Source organism: Hemicordylus capensis, chromosome 6 (genome assembly GCF_027244095.1).
Source record: "Hemicordylus capensis ecotype Gifberg chromosome 6, rHemCap1.1.pri, whole genome shotgun sequence".
NCBI lineage: Eukaryota > Metazoa > Chordata > Lepidosauria > Squamata > Cordylidae > Hemicordylus > Hemicordylus capensis.
Window position 1 is genome coordinate 155,490,886 of NC_069662.1, and position 18,881 is coordinate 155,509,766.

The following is an 18,881-nucleotide window of genomic DNA, read 5'->3' on the forward strand; positions in this document are numbered from 1 at the left end:
ACAGCTTTCCTTAACTCTCAGAAAGCAGACTCCCCCACAAATGGGGTGCAGAGGCCATTTATATACCTTGTCCACCGAAATGAAAGTTCTACTTTCATTGGCAAGAGTGTATTCATTTTGTCAAATGCTCTGGTGAAAGAAAATAGATCATCTGGTTTTAGAAACTGCCAAAAAAACCCTCCCCCATACCCCGTTAACATGCAAAGTTAGGAGGTTAATGAGATTTTAAGTTAAATTATTGTTTAAATGGAGGCCTTCAATGTATGTCGTAGCTAAAATGCTGTATTTTTAGTGTTCCTTTCAAAATGCTAATTGAATTTTCCCACTTTAAGCCTTAAAAATGTTAAAAATGAAGTTCTATATTGAAATGTCAAGCCAAGGGCACCATTTGTTGCATAATTAAATACTGGGCAACGGGAATCTGCAATACGAGGGAAGTAAGAAGCATCATCCATTTATTGTGTGACCTGATTGGGACTTAACCATTTTCAACTGCACTTTAATGATTTTCTTTTGTCTGTAACAATCTCATTTATTAAACTTATTAAACTTTAATTAGCTTTAGCATATGTTATTGTGAGCCCAAGCTGCTGGCAATGAATACTCCCATTTTTTAAAAAAAAATTGTCCAAGTCCTTTCAGTGCTATTTATAAGTAAAGTACTTCAAGACACACGACATTCTTCTAAATGAGTCTGAACTAACTTTAGTAAAGGTGAAAGTTCCACAATGTAGCACAGAGTAGATTTCAAAGCCAGGCTTTGAAAGTTTAACAGTAACGTTTCATTATCTTCTATTTTAACACAGCTATGTTCAATTAATTACTGAAGACATTCTGCACTAATTGCTGCCCTCAATATATTTCTTTCATTAAACGAATGCACTTATTCCATGGCAAATACTAATTACTACTTACAGTACATGGTGCTCTTCATCTTCAAAGTATTGCAGAAGCATTTATTACAGACACACTGAATCATACTGCTTCAGTGAACGTCTTATGTTGTGTAAAAGAGGGCCACATCTTTTCCATTTCTTGGGGCACAGCATTGGTAAAAACTTTTCTGCCCCAAATTTTGTAGGCAAACAATAACTGCTCTTGCTATTGGACAAGAGAGCATTACTCTTCAGCCTAAGTGGTTATCAGATAGCAGTAATGGCTGTCCATATATAGAGGAACGGTAGCAGTAATGCTCGGGAATTACTGTCCATATATAGAGGAATAGTTATTTTCTGCTTTACCTTTTTATGCCAAATAATATGCATCGATGTGGCAAGATTTCTCTGGGTAGACAGTGTCTGTAAGGGAGTAACTAAAGTGTAGAAAATTGAACCATTCCACAGGGTCGTTCTGTCATACCACTATGCACCCTCAAAAATATCCTGAAAAACTTTCTAAAAAACCCCAGCAATTAAACATAGTTGGTCTAGAACACAGTTTCTCAACCCCCGGTCCGTGACAAGTTGAGTGCCGGTCCATGCCGCCTCCCACCACCAGCAGCTTTCCCTTCCCGCCCCACAGCAGCGCTTTCCGTTTCTCTCCCTGCAGGGCTCCCTCTCCCACTCCCTGCCATGTTTGCCCACCCGCCTCCCTCCTCTGCCAGGGTCCTTAGCCAAGGGAATAGCCAAGGGAATAGACTTAACTGCGCAGGCACGCCTTGCAGCTGGGAAGCGACATCGGGCCAAACAGCAGGTCATGGTGTCGCTCTTGTATCAGCTGCCGCCGGAGGGAGGGAGTAGAAGGCTCACACCCCCCCACAGTTATTTCCTCAGCTGCGTGGCAGCCGAGGACCCTGGCAGAGGAGGCAGATGGGCAGGCAAAAATGGTGGGGAGGGAGGGAGCCCGGCGAGAAGAGAAAGCGCTGCTGGGGGCGGGGAGGGAAAGCTGCCGGTGGGGACCTCCAGAACGACAGGAAATGGACTGGGACGGGAGGGGGCGAAGCGGTGGGGAATGGACTGGGGCTCCCCTTTTACATCTCTTCTGTGCATTTTTATAATAGAAATAGTATTATTCTATCCCTATTACGTTTAGTAGTTTTAGTATTAATGTATTAATTAATTATATTGTAATAAGTAATGTAATAATTAATTAATTATGTAATGACTTTTAACTATTTTAACTCTTTTAAAATGCAATCAGTTTTAATTTTAGCCTTTTTATGATATGTATGATCATATACTCAATTACCTTGATCCCCATGCACTTTCTAACATGTAACTTTTAATTCATATACATTATTAGTCCTTTCAGTACCCCCATTTTACATGTAATTTTATGCTGGTCTCTGACTGTAATAAAGGTTGATTGATTGATTGATTGATTGGGGCAGAACGGAGGGTGAGAAGCGGTGGGGAGAGAAAGCATTTTATTTAAATAACAATGCATTTTATTGTTATGTATTATGTACATATTTTATTGTATTTATTTATTAGAAATTTTAATTCAATTTATTTCATTTTAATTTAAATTAATCTTGGCCTGCCAGAACTTCAAAAGTTAAATTTTAGTTAAATGAATTTTAATTAATTCCACTTTGATATTAAGTGTTACTTTATTAATCAGCAATGTGACGGTCCTTGAAACTCCGCACGAACAATTTAGTGGTCCTTGACTCCAAAAAGGTTGAGAAACACTGGTCTAGAACACTTAATAAATCAGGAGAGCTGGTCTTCTGTGTAGCGAGCATGAATTGTCCCCTTTGATAACCAAGACTACATGTGAGCACTGTAAGATATTCCCCTTAGGAGATGGAGCCACTCTGGGAAAAGCACCTGCCTGTTTGCATGCAGAAGGTTCCAAGTTCCCTCCCTGGCATGTCCAAGATAGGGGCTGGGAGAGACTCCTGCCTGCAACCTTGAAGAAGCCACTGCCAGTCTGTGTAAACAACACAATCATGGACCAATGGTCTGACTCTGTAGAAGGCAGCTTCCTATTTTCCTAACCAGATATAAAACTATTTCTCTTTTTGAGGAGCTATATACTCAGAATCGCCACTAACCCCTGCCTCTCCAAAATCTCATGGCATGTGCAGAGAACTCAGAGAAAGGAGAAGTATTGGCACTTGAACCCCATGTTTGCTGAAGGCAAGAGCAGCGTCCTACGGCTATTGCCTTCTGCAAAAGTCCCATGGGAGATAAAGCAGCCTCTTTCTGTTGAATGAGAGAAGCGTGCTTGGTACTGGTGGGTGAATTCATGGAATCCTGGTTTTATGTGAAGTCATCAAAGAGATGAAATGGAATCAAAGGATCAGCAAATTATAGAGTTGGAAAGGACCATGGAGGTCTTCTAGTCCCACTCCTTGCTCAGGGCAAGAAACTGCTACAGAATCTCTGACCGATGACTATCCAGCTTCAGTATGAAAATCTCCAGCAAAGGAGAGCCCACCACTGCACAAGGCAGACTGTTCCACTATCAAAGAGCAATTAGAATTAGGAAATTCTTCATCATGCCTAGCCCAAGTCTGCCTCTTTGTTGCTCTGAGGGCAGTATTAGATCCGGGGGTTGCAGTTACAGAGAACAAGTCAATTCCTTCTTCTATGTGACAGCCCTTCAAGAGACAGTATTTGAAGACAGCTCTCACAATGCATGACAAATCCCAGGAGACACTGGTGCCTAAGAAATTTAACTGTGACGCCAAGACTAGGAAATGCAGAGTTATTTAATAAAATATTGTCCCAGACAGCTCTCTTTCTGTTCTGTTACATGAAGTCCATTTCCCCTCCCTTTATGTCCGCAACTAAGCCTGGTAATTTTGTCAGGTGTCCACTGCCTGGCTGCTAAATTCTGGAGCTAGCTCCTTGATCCAATTGTAAAGGCCTGGGCTATCTTATCTGCCCACTGCCCAGGGTTCTCTTCTCCAGCCTAAGCACCTTTAAACATCCTACACAGGACTTGATTTCCAGACCCTTCACCATCTGTTGCCCTCCTCTGAATCCATTCCAGCTTATCATTCTTCTTAAACTGCAGGGCCCAGAACCCATGTGCAATTTGTTGTCCACTAAGTCACGTAGGTCCCTTTCATATGTACTACTACCAAGCCAGGTATTCCTCCCACCTAACCCTTGCATTCTGTCCTTATCATATAGCAAATGCATATGATGCAGGACTTTATATTTGTCCCTGTTGGACTTCATCTTGTTTGTTTTGGCCCAATATTCGAGCCTGGGCAGGCTGGACTGAATCTTGAATCTGTCTCCTAAGGTATTAGCTATTTTTTCCAACACTCGTCAGCTGTGCATCATGGTGTAGGAGTAAGGCAGCAAATACTGATATGCAGGATATTACATGACTTTGAATCCAAGTTCTTGCTCCTCCGATTCTGTAGTTCTCTGGATTTACCCTAGAAATTCTGAGCAAATACTCTGTTTTTCAAAATTCCAAGATATCGAACTCCTTGTCTAAGAGGCGTAGCTATCCCCTACTTTGCCAGCATTCCACCATTGTCTTAAGACTATTGTTTTCTAACAAGTTTTCCATTTATCTGCTGCCTAGTAATGTTCTGTTAGCTCTCTTTAGCGTGTTAATGTTCTGTTAGCTCTCTTTTGTGTGACACACAAAATTTTACTTATAGTAGTTTACATAGCTCTCATTCATATTCATATATATACACACACACATAAATATATATGAATATGAAAATGATTACATATGAGCTATGTAAACTACTTTGGGTACTTTTTGTTGCAAAGCAGTATATAAGTAAAATTGTATGCGTGTCACACAGATACACGCACACACACTTTCCCATAGGTTACATATACACACAAGCACACACACACACTTTATTGGACTTGTACCCCATCTGTCCACCTCCAAAATACATGCACAAATAATTGCTTTGACTTGGTCTAGAATGCTCATCTTATTTAATGAACTAGCTCATTTAGTATATAAAAGCAACATTTTCACTACTATTCTCTCACCCCCACACAAGTGTCCCACATACAAACTCTGTGTGTAGAATTCTTCCTCATGTGCATGGAGGGGAGACAACATCTGGAAACCCGCCCCCCCTTCCCTTTGCAGCTGCCTGTGCCTTCCAAAAATATGTCCCTGATAGTTGTGGGAGCTTCAGGGACATATTATCAGGAGGCACAGGCAGTTGCAGTGAGAAAGGGGAAGGAAGGGAGGAATTGTCCCCCAAAATGTCTGTCCCCTCCATGCATATTCAGAAGTGTTTCCCACATGTAGCTCTAATGGTTTACATCCAAACTACACTTAATCTTATAAGCAAATACTAAGTACATTGTGTAATTCTTTTTCTTAGTTTAAGGTTAAAAAAAAAATCATCTTCATTTTTTGAAGATTAAATTACAATTTATGTTAAACAAGAAGTCAGGAAAATGGATACCTTAAACCCCAAGAGAGGAGGCCGTGAGCAGCTTGTCACAAACTTGAGTAATTTACGTTTTTCTTCATCAGTGAAACCTTCTACAACTCTCCAAAAGATTTTGATTACTGGATGATCTGCAGAATAACCACCTGTAGTTGTTGGAGGGGAAATCAACTTGTATTAAACTGAACAGCATTGCACACCATTAGACAACAACTACAGTGTATTCTGAACATGATACACTTGAGTGATGAACCTGAAGAATTTAAGTGTGTCATGTAGCTGCTGATCTGAGATCATGCTCTGCTGCTGCAAGTGACTCTTTGTTCACATTTTTACAGCACTTACTGCAAGAAGCTAAGTACACACTGCACAGTCTACATTTGCCAGCAAAGAAATAGCATGTTCTAAGCCCACCTAGCACATCTGGACCGTAAGGACTGAGAGCAATAGAATAGCACATCCAATTTGTATAATTAGGAGCTTCTAGTTAGCTTTATCAGCAATGCAATGAATCTGTAACACCTACGAGTTTCCAACATGCTTATGGAAGCAGCCTAGAAATTCTGAAAATCAGCCAAATCATGCTGATGTTGTTCACAAATGAAGCACTAATGGAAGGAATCACGTACTAGTTTTGTCCCCAAGATTTAGTAGGTCTGGGACAGAACAAGTAACTGTTCTTTGGGACAGAACAATACCAAGAGGTAAAATGATTTGGTAATTGCAAGTACTTTTGTCTGAGCTCCACAGAGAAAGGATACAATAAAGATATCCATATATAATCATGATAGATTTAAAAAAATAGATTAAAATAACTCTTAATCTATTCAGGAATTTCAGTTGACTAATCATTTTGCCTTTATAATCTTTTAAGCTGATTAAGTTTAAATAAATTTGCATATTGTACTCAGAGGGTTTGTTTTTAAATACTAAGCCTTGCAGTGACTTATACTGTAGTGAACAAAAGCTGCCACTTATTGTTAGAAGGAAAGGTCATTTTAATATTTTATTCGTCATTACAGTAATAAAATAACCTAAAAACCCAATCAATTAAAATGTTTATAACAATATGAATGTATTATGGCACAGTATATTGGTATATTACACCTTCAGTATTCTTCATTTAAAAAAAAAAAATGTATGGCAGCTGCTCTCATCTACCATAGTGGCTAGAAATAAAATTGGACCAAGCAAGCACTTTCTGATGAAAACCTAAGAAAATATTTATTTCTGAGAGTTCGTGATTTGGAGCAGAATCCAGCTAAAAAGAAGGTTCAAATCCTACTAATTTAAATGTGAAAAGGTTAACCACATCCTTAACTCTTCCACTGAAATCAATGTGAATTAACCATGCTTCACTTTCCTGGATCGTATCATTGATTTTAACTTACGGTTGCTCATTTATCATTTGATTACAATGTACTTGCCTGAATAGTTTGTGAATGTTTTCAAGTCATCTAGACTAATAGGAACCTGGGCACCGGAAATCAAAACCTTGAATGAATGGGAAAGAAATGCTATATTTTAGTTTCAGAAAGAAAAAGTCAATTCTTTGTAATTTTTATATTACTATATCGCTGGTTTTCTCCATAGATTAAACAATACCTGAATTTCTTGTTGATCAAACATTCTAAGCCACTCAAGGTTAACGACATTGGCAAGACCTTGCCTAAATGCAAGGCAATGCTGTCTGATCTGTTTGTTTAATCTGTAGTCTGCCACAAGATGGATGTATGCGATTCGGTTAGCGCTGGTGACAGGAATATCCTTTCCACCTGGCTTCAGCTCAACCACCTATAAACAAAGACATGCATAAAAAAGTGCTTATCCCTCAGCAATATGAACATGAAAGTAGACTATAATAATAGTTTTTAAGACGGTAGAACTTTAGCTGTTTAGGGAAGGACCACACCTCAGTGTGGTAAGGATGATGCAACCAGGATATGCAGAAGACAGGCTATCACCAGCATCACTACCCCTTCTGCCAGATGCATCAGGAGCCCACACTGGACATGTTGGTGATGGAACACCATTCAGGAACATCACTTTGAACCAGGTATGGAGAAAAAAAATTGGCGGGCAAGATAATGGAATAGAACGGCTTGACAGTGAGACCATCTAGGTCAGTCCTACTCAATTTAGCCCCCCCCCAGCTGTTTTTGGACTACAACTCCCATAATCCCCAGCCCTAGTGGTCAATAGCCAGGGATTATGGGAGCTATAGGCCAACATCTGCAGGAGGGCCGAAGTTGAGCAGCCATGATCTAGGTGCTCTGTAATAACTGAGTGCACAGAATGCCAGTTACAGCCAAAAAGGACATCTGGAGGCAAACATAATTTTATTGTATATTTTGTGGCAATATTGTATATGGTGACAGTTTCATTGTTGGAAGCAACCATGTAGCACCTCCAAAAGGTTATAGCCTATTTTGTGCCATCTTCTGCCACTAGGTGGCACCACACAACTATAGACTATGCAGGTCATCACTATACATATTCATTTTAAAAAAATAGCCAAGTGACAAAGAACACCTTCCAAAAACCAACATTCCTCTAGACATCTAAAAGGCTTTATTGGCATGATGCACTTACAATATAAATATAAGCAATGTGAAGAATACTTGACCACAACTATTTTAATATATAATTAGGGATGAGCAAAAGCACCCTGTTCCAGTCAGAAAGTTTTGCCAGAGTCAGGAATCAATCAATTCCACTCTGCCAAAGACTCCAGTGTAGGGTTTTTAAATATAGGATAGATTTCCTAAACATTCTGGGCATGTTCAGAGGTCACATCCAGCAGATTCTGGCTCTAATCCAGTTTGTGAGACCAACCTAGCATGACCTGAGGTATCATCTAGCCATGCTAGCCCATTATTTGTATGCTTTTGAAATGGCAATGTCTCAGTGACAATACCAACCCCTTGGTATAATGGAGAAGAACAGGCACATGAGGCAGAGGCTCAAATGTCCTCAGGAAGTTGCCAGCACATACCGTGTTTCCCCGAAAATAAGACAGTGTCTTATATTAATTTAAGCCCCCAAAAATGCACTAGGGCATTTAGTGGTACATCAGAAATTACTGCTAGGTCTTACTTTCGGGGTAGGTCTCACTTTCGGGGAAACAGGGTATTAGGTCCTTCACCCAAGCTGCATATGATTTCTGGAACACAGCCAGAATCCACTGAGGCTCACATTCATGTACAGCTCAGATGTGCAAAGTCATCCAATCTTCTATAAGACAAATAATATTAAGAACATACAAACAGACCTACTGGATCAGGCCCAAGGTCTATCTAGTCCAGCATCCTGTTTCACACAGTGACCCACCAGATGCCTCTGAGAAGCCCACAGGCAAGAGGTATGGGCATGCCCTCTCTCCTGCTGTTGCTTTCCTGCAACTGGTATTTAAAGGCATCTTGCTTCTGAGGCTGGAGGTGGCCTATAGCCACCAAACTAGTAGACATTGATAGACCTGTCATCCGTCAATTTCTCTAAGCCCTTTTTAAAGCCATCCAAGCTAGTGGCCATCACCACATCCTGTGGTAGAGAATTCCATAGATTAATTATGTGCTGTGTGAAAAAGTACTTCCTTTTGTTGGTCCAAAAATTCCTGGCCTTCAGTTTCATGGGATGATTCTCAAGCTATCATGGTAGCTTAAATGTCTACCAACTGAATATTTTGTACTATGGTGATTCATGCAGCTGCAAGCTTTTTCTGTCAAGAACTTCAACCTAAAACTGTTTCCCCCTTCAACAATCAAACATGGTACTTGGCAAGCACCATTTGCCACACGAGTTGGCTGTCTGTGGTTTTGTGGTGAGTGTCAGTCCAAGCAGGGAAATGTATACTTTGACCAAGTTGAAAAATAGCAGTTGTTGCACATGTGCCTTATCACTATGACATCTGAATACAAATGTTGCTGAGAAATTAATAGTTAACTAGCAGAACTAGGAATGGAGAAGAAAAGAACAGGTCTCTTACCTGTGCCTCCCCCAAGTCATTATTCACCACAGTAAAGTTCAGCCCAAGTTCTTCCACATCCCCTTCATAACTCTTGAGGAAAAGCAAGTTTTTATACATTTCAGGATCCAGGGAAGCCAGGTGATGAATGTCCACATCTGCACTTGTCCCCAGCAACTTGGAGAGAAAAAAACCGGCAAATGGAAGCTCGACAAGCATGTTTTCATATAAAGCCTTTAAAAAAAAGCAGTGAAAGGTGAAAATCAATTGACTCATTTTGATATTAAATATTCAGGTTTTGTAGTGTATTCAATTACATTCTAGAAACTTCTACTAAACTCAATCTAAACATTTATCTCCATCTATGGTTTGGGGAGTGCTATCATTCATTTTCATATCTGTTCACGTGAGTAATTAGTCTAGCCAAGCCATGGCAGAGCTAAAAAAAGTCTTTGCTTTAATCATTTAACATTTCCCAAAATATGGGAAACCAAATATTCTCCTCATAAATCAAATGACATAAAGTTCATTTTACTCATCAGATGGCATTTATTCTCCTGTGACTATTACGAGTCAACTCTACGTTGTGAACAGTGCAACTAAACTCTCCCTTGGCTCTATTCTATCATAAGATAAAGAACAGTAATGCTGCACATAATCTTGTTTTAGGAAACCCCAAAATTCTGCAATAAAGTAAAGCAAACCCTGTACTAAGTATATTGAAGACAATAAAATATTACGCAAATTATTCTGTGCCCCATATCAAATTCTGAACTTGGGCAGAACTACTGAATAGAGCAACAAACGTGGGTGTGTGATACACATGGCATCCTCAGGGTGGCTGAAGACTACTTCTAATTATGAAAATTAAGTAATACTACTGTACTCTACCAAAGAAAACCACAGGACACTGTGGGCGCCAGGAGTCAAAATCGACTTGATGGCACACTTTACCTTACCTTTACATCCAAATAGATGCATAGACTGTGCTCAACCTATTAGGATATTCCTATTGTCCTACTGCAATTCTACAATGTGTTTTAATTGTAGCATATTAGGTTTTATTGTTAAACTGCCATAGATGTCTGGCATCTGGCTGGACAGAGGCATATCAAGCATCTTTTTTTTTAAAAAAAGCTGCTGCTGCTGCTAATGAACTAGCATCAGTGTTTGCAGTCTTTAAGATGGGTCTCCATAGGCAAGCATGGACCACTGCAATCAGACCATCCAGCAGCTTCAAAGGAATAAACTTTCATTTTGGTCAGCTTGCATCTCACAGAACGGAAGTTCCTTAATGCCAAAAATAGTAACTGGTCTCCTTCCCCTCATTAGATAAACCCCAACCCTAGCCTCTAAAGTAGACCCTTGACTAATTGTTGATTGGGCCTGTGTGAATCTTTGGCAGAAGTTTCATACTTTGCACAGTCACCCTGGCACCATGTCAACACCAGGAACAGGGGGGTCTTGGAGACCTCTTGTGCCCCTGCACCATCTTGGAAGGCATGCACCGAGTGCTGGGAAGTGTAGCCCTTCCCAGCTCTTTCTCCACAGAGCTCTTAAGAGAGGGCACCATCTGTCTTAAAGGGCCCTCCCAGCTCCGAGAAAAGCACAGTACAGTGCAGAGGTCAGCACAGAGGAAAATGGTTCTCACAGTGAAGGGTCTTTTTGCCGAAGTGGCACCCCACTTGAAAAATAGTGAAGAACACTGCTAAGGAGTTCCAGTCTCAATGCACATACTGACACTCCTAGTATTAAACTGAACGATTCACCACTCTGAGAGTCAACACCAGGCACATAGGACTTCACCTAGAAATGCAGAGCCAGTGTGGTGTAGTGGTTAGAGTGCTGGACTAGGACCGGGGAGACCCGAGTTCAAATCCCCATTCAGCCATGAAACTAGCTGGGTGACTCTGGGCCAGTCACTTCTCTCTCAGCCTAACCTACTTCACAGGGTTGTTGTGAAAGAGAAACTCAAGTATGTAGTACACCGCTCTGGGCTCCTTGGAGGAAGAGCGGGAAATAAATGTAAAAATAAAAATAAATAAATAAAATAGTGCGGAGCAATACATCCATCTGCGTCCACAGAGTCATGTCTAATAGTAGTTCTCAATTTAGTACTGGAAGTCAATGCAGAGTGTTGTTCTGGCTCTTCCCGCCACCCCCCACCCTTATTTCTGTGCTATATTCCCATCACCTCAAGTTGGTGATCATAGATGATTCATCATAATTACTAGTATTCCTGCACTATATACAAATATCAATGTAAACAAGGACAGAAAAGCTATTTCCTACAGTTTCCAAACACAAGACTTCAAAATTTTCTCATTTAAGATCAGGAAGTTGACTTACAGAACATGAAAAACCAGCAAATAGCATAACTCATTCAATCATGCCCCATCAAAGGTATCTTAATGTACAGGAGCTATGTAACATTTCAGACCGACCTACCACAAAGGAAGTATGGACAATGAGATCAAAGTCAAAGAAGACATTCTATAGGCACAACTGAAGGTATGAAAACTGAAACCTTCATTTGTGCAGCTGAATTTAAAAAGTAAACTTCAATTGTAAATCATTAATTTGCAGTTTGAAAGGTCACTGTTTGCTATTCTGAACTTGCAACAACTCCCACACCACCATCAATTTGCTAAATATATCAGAAGTACCTGATTTGAAAATGGAATTTCATCTATGACTCACCAAATACAAAAAAGTATTTGTCTTTTTAAAAAAGCAAAAACAAAAAGCAAGTCAGGTTTAAGCCTTTAAGGCATTTATATACAAGCACTAATAAATGATGGCCCTAAACACTATGATCACATCAGCTAAATGGATTATAAATTAAATTTCCATAATGTATGCAACTGAAATACAAATGTTGGCATAAATCAAGGTATTTTCTAAACACAGGTTAATTACACAGATTCAGGAACTGTCTATTTTCTATGCAAAATAATCCACTTACCATTTTTCATATAGGTCTTAATTCTTAGCCACATGTAACACTGGCTCCTAGAAGCCTATCAATAACTCCATGTCAAGTGAAAATAGCAATAGGTATATTGAAGGAACCTGCATGTTATTTTTCAAGTGTCTGTCTTTTATGAGTGTTTATTGCTGGAAATTGTGCCAAAATGATTTGAAATAAAAAGGATTAATTATGGTAGAAGCCTTTTAATATAAGTGAGTGCACTAGCAATGCAATTAATGCAAATTGTGGTGCTATCAAGAGAATAAATGTGAACAACATCACGGGCCATTTCTGTTTGCTGCCAAATAACTTTAGTAATTTACTACATTAAGAATCAATAAAAAAATAATGCTTTTCAAATGCACCTCTATCAATCTTCAGGTAACTCCACAACAAACGTTTATAACTTAATCTAAAAACTATATAAAGCATTTTTAAGCCACCTTGATTGTGGAAATTGGATTATTTTAATTAACATAGCCATCCAAAGCCAAGTCTTCAAAATATAGAAGGCTAAATTTTAAAAAAAGTAAGATGAATAGTTAATCTTCCAATTAGAGTAAAAGCTAAGTTTTGAAATGAACATCTCTCAAATGCACAGTAATTCTTTGGTAAGTTAATCGCAGCTGCACTCTGCTCTTTCCAGAGTGACACAATAAGCCATGCACTGGAATGAGTACATGCAGGCCCAGTCTTCCAAGATTTCATTAGCCACATCAAGTCCATGCTTACCTTTCATTTCCAAGCTAAGAACATACATTCTCTATATATTAGGGAAAGCCATCTAAGCTGACACTATTGGACTGGAACAAGCATTATGGGCATGATCCACAGCCCCTATTTCTTGTACTCCTGCTGTCTCTTTCCAGAACTACTAGTAACACAGGTGGTCGGTGGTGGTCATACAGCCACTGGGTCACATTGTATCAGAGCTTCCAGGTATTCTTATTTTCCAAGGCTCCGTCACTTGCATATAGGAACTGTAGATCACACCCCAAGGCTAGAAACCTAAAAGTCCTTACTTAGAGCAAAGCACACTCAATTAACCAACGAGACTTACTTTCAAGCACTTCAGATTAAGGCATTGGCCCCATTTCCATTCTAATATAAATCCTATATTCAGTACGAAAAACAGGTTGCTCTTCTGTAACTATTGATCTGGTAGAGATCCATCAACATCGATAAGAATGGGTAATGCGCATACGCTGGACCCTCGTGGTAGAATGCTGCAGCTCATCAAAGCAACTGAGCCCTGCCCATGCGCCTTCAGGGTGCTATTTAAAGGTGGGCTGGGCACCTGTTCTTCAATTCTTTGATGACCACCGTGGTGGACCATCATCTGGAATCAGATGAGTTTATCATCGAAGGAGAATAGCTTGCACACAAAATACACACATAACATAGCACTACTGCAGAGGGGTGGTCCGGGAGGGTCTTATGGATGTTGATGGATCTCTACCAGATCAATAGTTACAGGTGAGCAACCTATTCATCTGGGTAGAGATCCATAAGAATGAGTGTTTAGCCAGCTCCCCATGGAGGAGGGTGCAGTTGTAGCTATTGTAACACCCACTTCAAAACACTTCTCCCAAAGCTTGCCTTGGCAGCTGAGTGAGCATCTATGGTGTAATGTTTGATGAAAGGTAACTCAGTGGACAAAGTTGCTGCTTTACAGATGTCTGTGAAGATTACCGCTGATAGGTGTGCAGCCAAAGAAGTGTAGGCATGGGTAGAGTGGGCCTTGATTGCTTCAGGTGGTTAAACATTCTGTGTCTTGTATGCTAGCAGGATAAGCTCAACTAGCCATCTGGACATTCTGTGTCTAGAAATGCAGGAGCCTCTCACAGAGCCCTTGTATGCTATAAAGAACACTTGGTGGATCTGAAGTCCTTGGTGTGATCCAGGTAATATAAAAGAGCCCCCTGCACATCCAAGGAGTGCATTGCATATTCTAAAGAGGTAGAAGGATACCTGAAGACTGCAGGGAGAACAATGTCCTGGTTGAGGTGGGTCGGACACCACCTTGGGTAGAAAGTCTGGGTCCATACACATTAATCCATGGTTACTATGTCATGTGGAATGAGTACTGTTTGGACGTTATGTAAGATGTATTTTATAGAACTGTGTTGCTGTGTATGTTATTGCTTATAAGCCGCCCTGAGTCCTATGGGAGCAGGGCAACATATAAATCTAAATAAATTTAAACAAACACACACACACACACACACACACACACACACACACACTTTATCAGGATAAATTCTGGTGTATGGCAAATCTATCTGCAGAGCTGTCAATTCGCTTACACGTTTATCCGTAGTTATGGCCAGTAGAAAGGCGGTTTTCAAAGTTACAAGCTTTGTGGAGACAGAACTCACAGATTCAAATGGATCCTCTGTTAAAGTTGAAAGGACTAAGGATATGCTCCATGGTTCAATGGGTTGTGAATGGGTGGATACAAATTAACAAGGCCTTTTAGGAAAGCCTTACTATCTGGGTGTGAAAAGAGAGTATTTCAGTCATTGCCTGGATGTTTTGAAGATAGTGCTACTATATGCACCTTCAAAGATACATTTGCCAGCCCTTGTGATTTTAAATCAGTCAGCTAGAGGAATACCTCCTTGAATGTGGCCTGGGTAGGGTGAAAACCATGCATCCTTGCATAGGATTTGAATCAGAGCCATTTGCCTTTGTAATTACACCTGGTGGATGACTTCCTTTGGTTTAGAAGGATCTTACTTAAGCGTAGATTCTCCATGCTGTTTGGCGGAGTGCGAGAATGTCTGGGTGCAGTATGCTGCCGTTTTCCCATGTTAAGAGATCTAGCTCATGCGGTAGCCTCTGGTAGTGGTTCCTTGACAGTTTGAGTACCTGTGAAAACCATGGTTGTCTTGGCCACCATGGAGTCACCAGGATACCCATTGCTGGGGTAGTCAGAATGTTGGCAAACTGATCAGTGGTTGCAGAGGTAACATATGTGGGATCTCCTGCTGTCAGTCCAGCTGGAAGGTGTCTCCAGTGATTGTGGGTCGTGACCTGTCCTGGAGCAGAAACGAGTGCACTTTGAGGTGACAAAGAGAACTATGGTCAGCCCTATCCAACTCGTGAAGAGAGGTGTAATGTATTCTGTCTTCATTTCCCATTCATGGTGTTGTGGGAAAACTCGACTTAAGTCATCCGCCAGGATGTTGTCTAGTCCCTTTATGTGGATGGCCATCGGATAGACCTGATGCTGGATGCACCAATGCCATAATTGTAGGCTGAGTGCACAAAGACTTTGAGACACTATCCCTCCCTGACGATTGATGTAGGCCAGGACAGTGGTATTGTCTAACTGCACTTGTACAACTTTCCCCCATAGAAGTGGTAGGAAGGCTTTCATTGCTTTTAAGACAGCCAGTAGCTCCAGGAAACTGATATGTAATTGTGTTTCTTGAAGGGTCCATTTGCCCTGAATCTTGATGTGCTCCACAGTGGGGCCTCCAGCCTAGCAGAGAGGCATCCATTGTTAACCAGATAGGAGCCATCATTTGAAAAGGAACCCCTTCCAGCAAATTTCTGCTCGTCAACCACCAGGTAAGTGAGCATAGGATTTGATCTGGGAGCACTAAACGTAGGCCCTGATGATCAACTTATGGGCACAAGACCAACAGAAACCAAAGTTGCAACTTGAGCATCTTTAACCAGGCATATCGTATCACTGTGTTATAGGATGCCATAAGATCTAGAAGCCTTTGAATGAGTTGAGCCGGTTGAGATGGATGCTGCTGGAAATAGAGAACCAGGTCCCTGACGCACTGGAAGCGTTCCCAAGCTATTAAGCCTTCCTGGCTTGTGTGTCTAGGACTACTCCAATGTAGTTGATAACACCAACTGGCTTCAGTTTGGATTTTTTCCAATTGACTTGGATCCCCAAGTCTTGGAAAAGAGTTAGTATGTACTTTGTCTGAGAACTTAACTCTTCTCTGTCTTTGGAAATCAGGAGCCAGCCGTCCAGGTATGGATAGACCGATATACCCTAGGTCCGCAGGTAAGCTACTACTGCAGCCATACATTTTGTAAATACCCTGGGGGTAGTGGAAAGCCTAAAGGGTAAGACTCCATAGTGGTACACTTAATTTCCTTCTGCAAATCGCATATATTTTCTGTGTTGTGCCCTGATGTCAATGTGGAAATGTGTGTCTTTGAGATCCAGCGTCACAAGCCAGTTCTCTTGATATAGAGGAGATAGGATCTCTTGTAACACTATCATACAAAATTTTTGCACATGGACAAATTTGTTCAGTTGGCATAGATCTATGATAGGTTGTATTCTGCCATCCCTCTTTGGGATCAGGAAGTAACGGGAGTAAAATCCCCCCTTGTCTGTACACCCACTGTACCAGGGCAATGGTCCTTTTGGCTAAAAGCTCCTTTACTTCCTCCAAAAATGCTTGGAAGGTTTGAGTAAACCTCATCCCTGTAAATCTGAGGATTGTTCTGAACTTCATGGCATAACCTGATCTTTAGGACCCAGCGGTCCGATGTTATGTGGTGCCATGCAGGGGAATGGTGTGCCAACTTGATGGTGGATGCTGGTACTTTGTGAGACTGGTTTTGTCCCTTATTTGCCAATATGTTCTGGCCCCCAGTGGCGAGAAAAAGGAGGAGCGTAATTCTGACAGTGAGTGGATCTGAACCTCAAAGATGTTTCTGAGGCTGTCTGCTTTGTACATTGGGGTTGATTTGATTTCCTCTTGCCGTGAAAAGGGCGTTTGTGGTAAGGTTGGTACTACTTCCTAAAATCACGGTGCTCCTATTGTCTAATTGTGCACTTTGGTTTCAAATAAAGACAGTATTTGGAGTTGTAGGAGGAGGTAGATGTTGATGCACAAGTTTTGGAGGTGAATTTAGATTTTTTTTTTCATTTTCTCCTTCGTGGAGTCGGTGTCCTCACTAAAAAGGCCCTTACCATCAAAAGGTAAGCCCCCAGTTTTTATTTCATATCGCCCTGCAGGTTAGTGGAGCGAAGTCAAGCATGCCTCTGCAAGGGAGATTGCAGCTGCCAAGGAGAACGATTCAGACTCGGCCAGGTGTTTGGCAGTAATTAATTGCTGGTAAGTAAGTGCCGCTGATTTAGCCAACATTTCCTGGGACTGCTTTTTAAAGTTCTTCTGGAGAGAGGACCTCCAGAGCCTTCTGCTGATCTTCCCATAAGCCATAGGTGTATTTTGCTCAGTGCGCTGAATAGTTTGCTATCTTAACAGATAGGCACGAGGTGGAATAAATCTTTATCCCCCCAAAGTCCATTTTTCTTCCCTCTTTGTCTGCAGGTGTAGTATGTCTGTGACCAGACTTAGAGACCAGAAGTAGAGCAGTCAATGCCTAGGGAAGTTAGGCACGGGATGCTTTAGAAGATATTCATTGTCTTTTGCCTGAACATGATACAAACTCTCCAGTCACTTAGACGTGGGGGTTGGGGTGTGTATTACCTCTCATGCACATTGTGCAGCCCGTGAAATGACTGGGAGAACAGCCAGAGCCATGGGCTGAGTTGATTCAGACCTAGTCATAAAATTATAGACAGGGTCATCAATAGTGGCTAGTTCAGATTTGAGAATGAGACCCAGTGCTTTAATAATTTCCATAATGTGCCGGTGATATGCTTTCATCTCCTCATTAGGGGAGACATGAGTGGTTGGGGCCATGTCAACTGGAGGATCCACTCTGTTGTCTGGATTAGTGTTCCCTCTAACAGGGATTCCCAGATGTTGTTAACTACAACTCCCAGAATTCCCAGCCAAAGGCCACTGTCACTGGGTATGCTGGGAATTGTAGTCAACAACATCTGGGAATCCCTGTTAGAGGGAACAGTTGTCTTGATCTTCTGGACTGGGCTCGAAGTCAGAAGAGCCATGGTGATCAGAAGGTGAGCGAGACAGAGAAGGTGGTACATATGTTTGTGTCTCAATAGTAGTTGTCTTCCACAGAGTGGGAATACTCAGTGTGTATGTCCTAATCTACAGGCTTTCCTAAACAGTCTGTGTAGCTGTATCTTTTAAAACTTTGACAGGGGGCCAGGAAGCCGTTTGTGTGGCCACCGAGATAGTCTTAATCATAGGTTGTGATGGTATGGCTAAATTATCACCTCCAGTCAGGGTGTGTACAGCAAAATCCGAGTTGTCACTGTAGGTAGCGGTGGATATGTATACTACCATATCTTACTTCCAGGGTTCAATCATTCATTCGATTTCTATACCGCCCTTCCAGAAATGGCTCAGGGTGTTTTACACAGAGAAATAACAAACAAATAAGATGGAACCCTGTTCCCAAAGGGCTCACAATCTAAAAAGAAACATGACAGACACCAGCAACAGTCACTTAAGGTACTGTGCTGGGGGTGGATAGGGTTGGTCCTCTTGGAAGTCATAAGGGAAGCTGGGAGATCTAGTTCCCATAGGAGCTGAAGCCAGTGTAACCCCCACTGCTGATGAATGTGCAAAGCCACATGTATGCCATGGCGAGGAATCTGCCAAATGGGCAGCAGTCAGTGTACCTGGTGTTGTAGTTCTGTGGATCAAGGACTGCGTTGCAACTGGTTCCTTAGGAGTTCCCTCTTCCAGTTATTGTGG

The 18,881-nt window shown here is 41.3% G+C and overlaps 1 protein-coding gene and 1 long non-coding RNA gene across 2 annotated transcripts in view; one reads left to right on the forward strand and one right to left on the reverse strand.

The window, feature by feature from the left end:
- LOC128330168 (uncharacterized) overlaps positions 1-18,881 on the forward strand; it is a 32,741-nt gene that overhangs the window by 12,141 nt on the left and 1,719 nt on the right. The window contains exon 3 of the long non-coding RNA XR_008309986.1: positions 15,710-17,366. This is a non-coding gene — a long non-coding RNA (uncharacterized LOC128330168). The remainder of the gene's footprint in view (positions 1-15,709; positions 17,367-18,881) is intronic.
- Positions 1-18,881, reverse strand: part of UBE3C (ubiquitin protein ligase E3C) — a 92,250-nt gene that overhangs the window by 6,628 nt on the left and 66,741 nt on the right. The window contains exons 19-22 of the mRNA XM_053262578.1: positions 9,321-9,533; positions 6,941-7,129; positions 6,763-6,829; positions 5,351-5,481 (exon numbers count right to left, since the gene is read on the reverse strand). Of these exons, the coding sequence (XP_053118553.1) occupies positions 5,351-5,481; positions 6,763-6,829; positions 6,941-7,129; positions 9,321-9,533 (600 nt within the window). The remainder of the gene's footprint in view (positions 1-5,350; positions 5,482-6,762; positions 6,830-6,940; positions 7,130-9,320; positions 9,534-18,881) is intronic.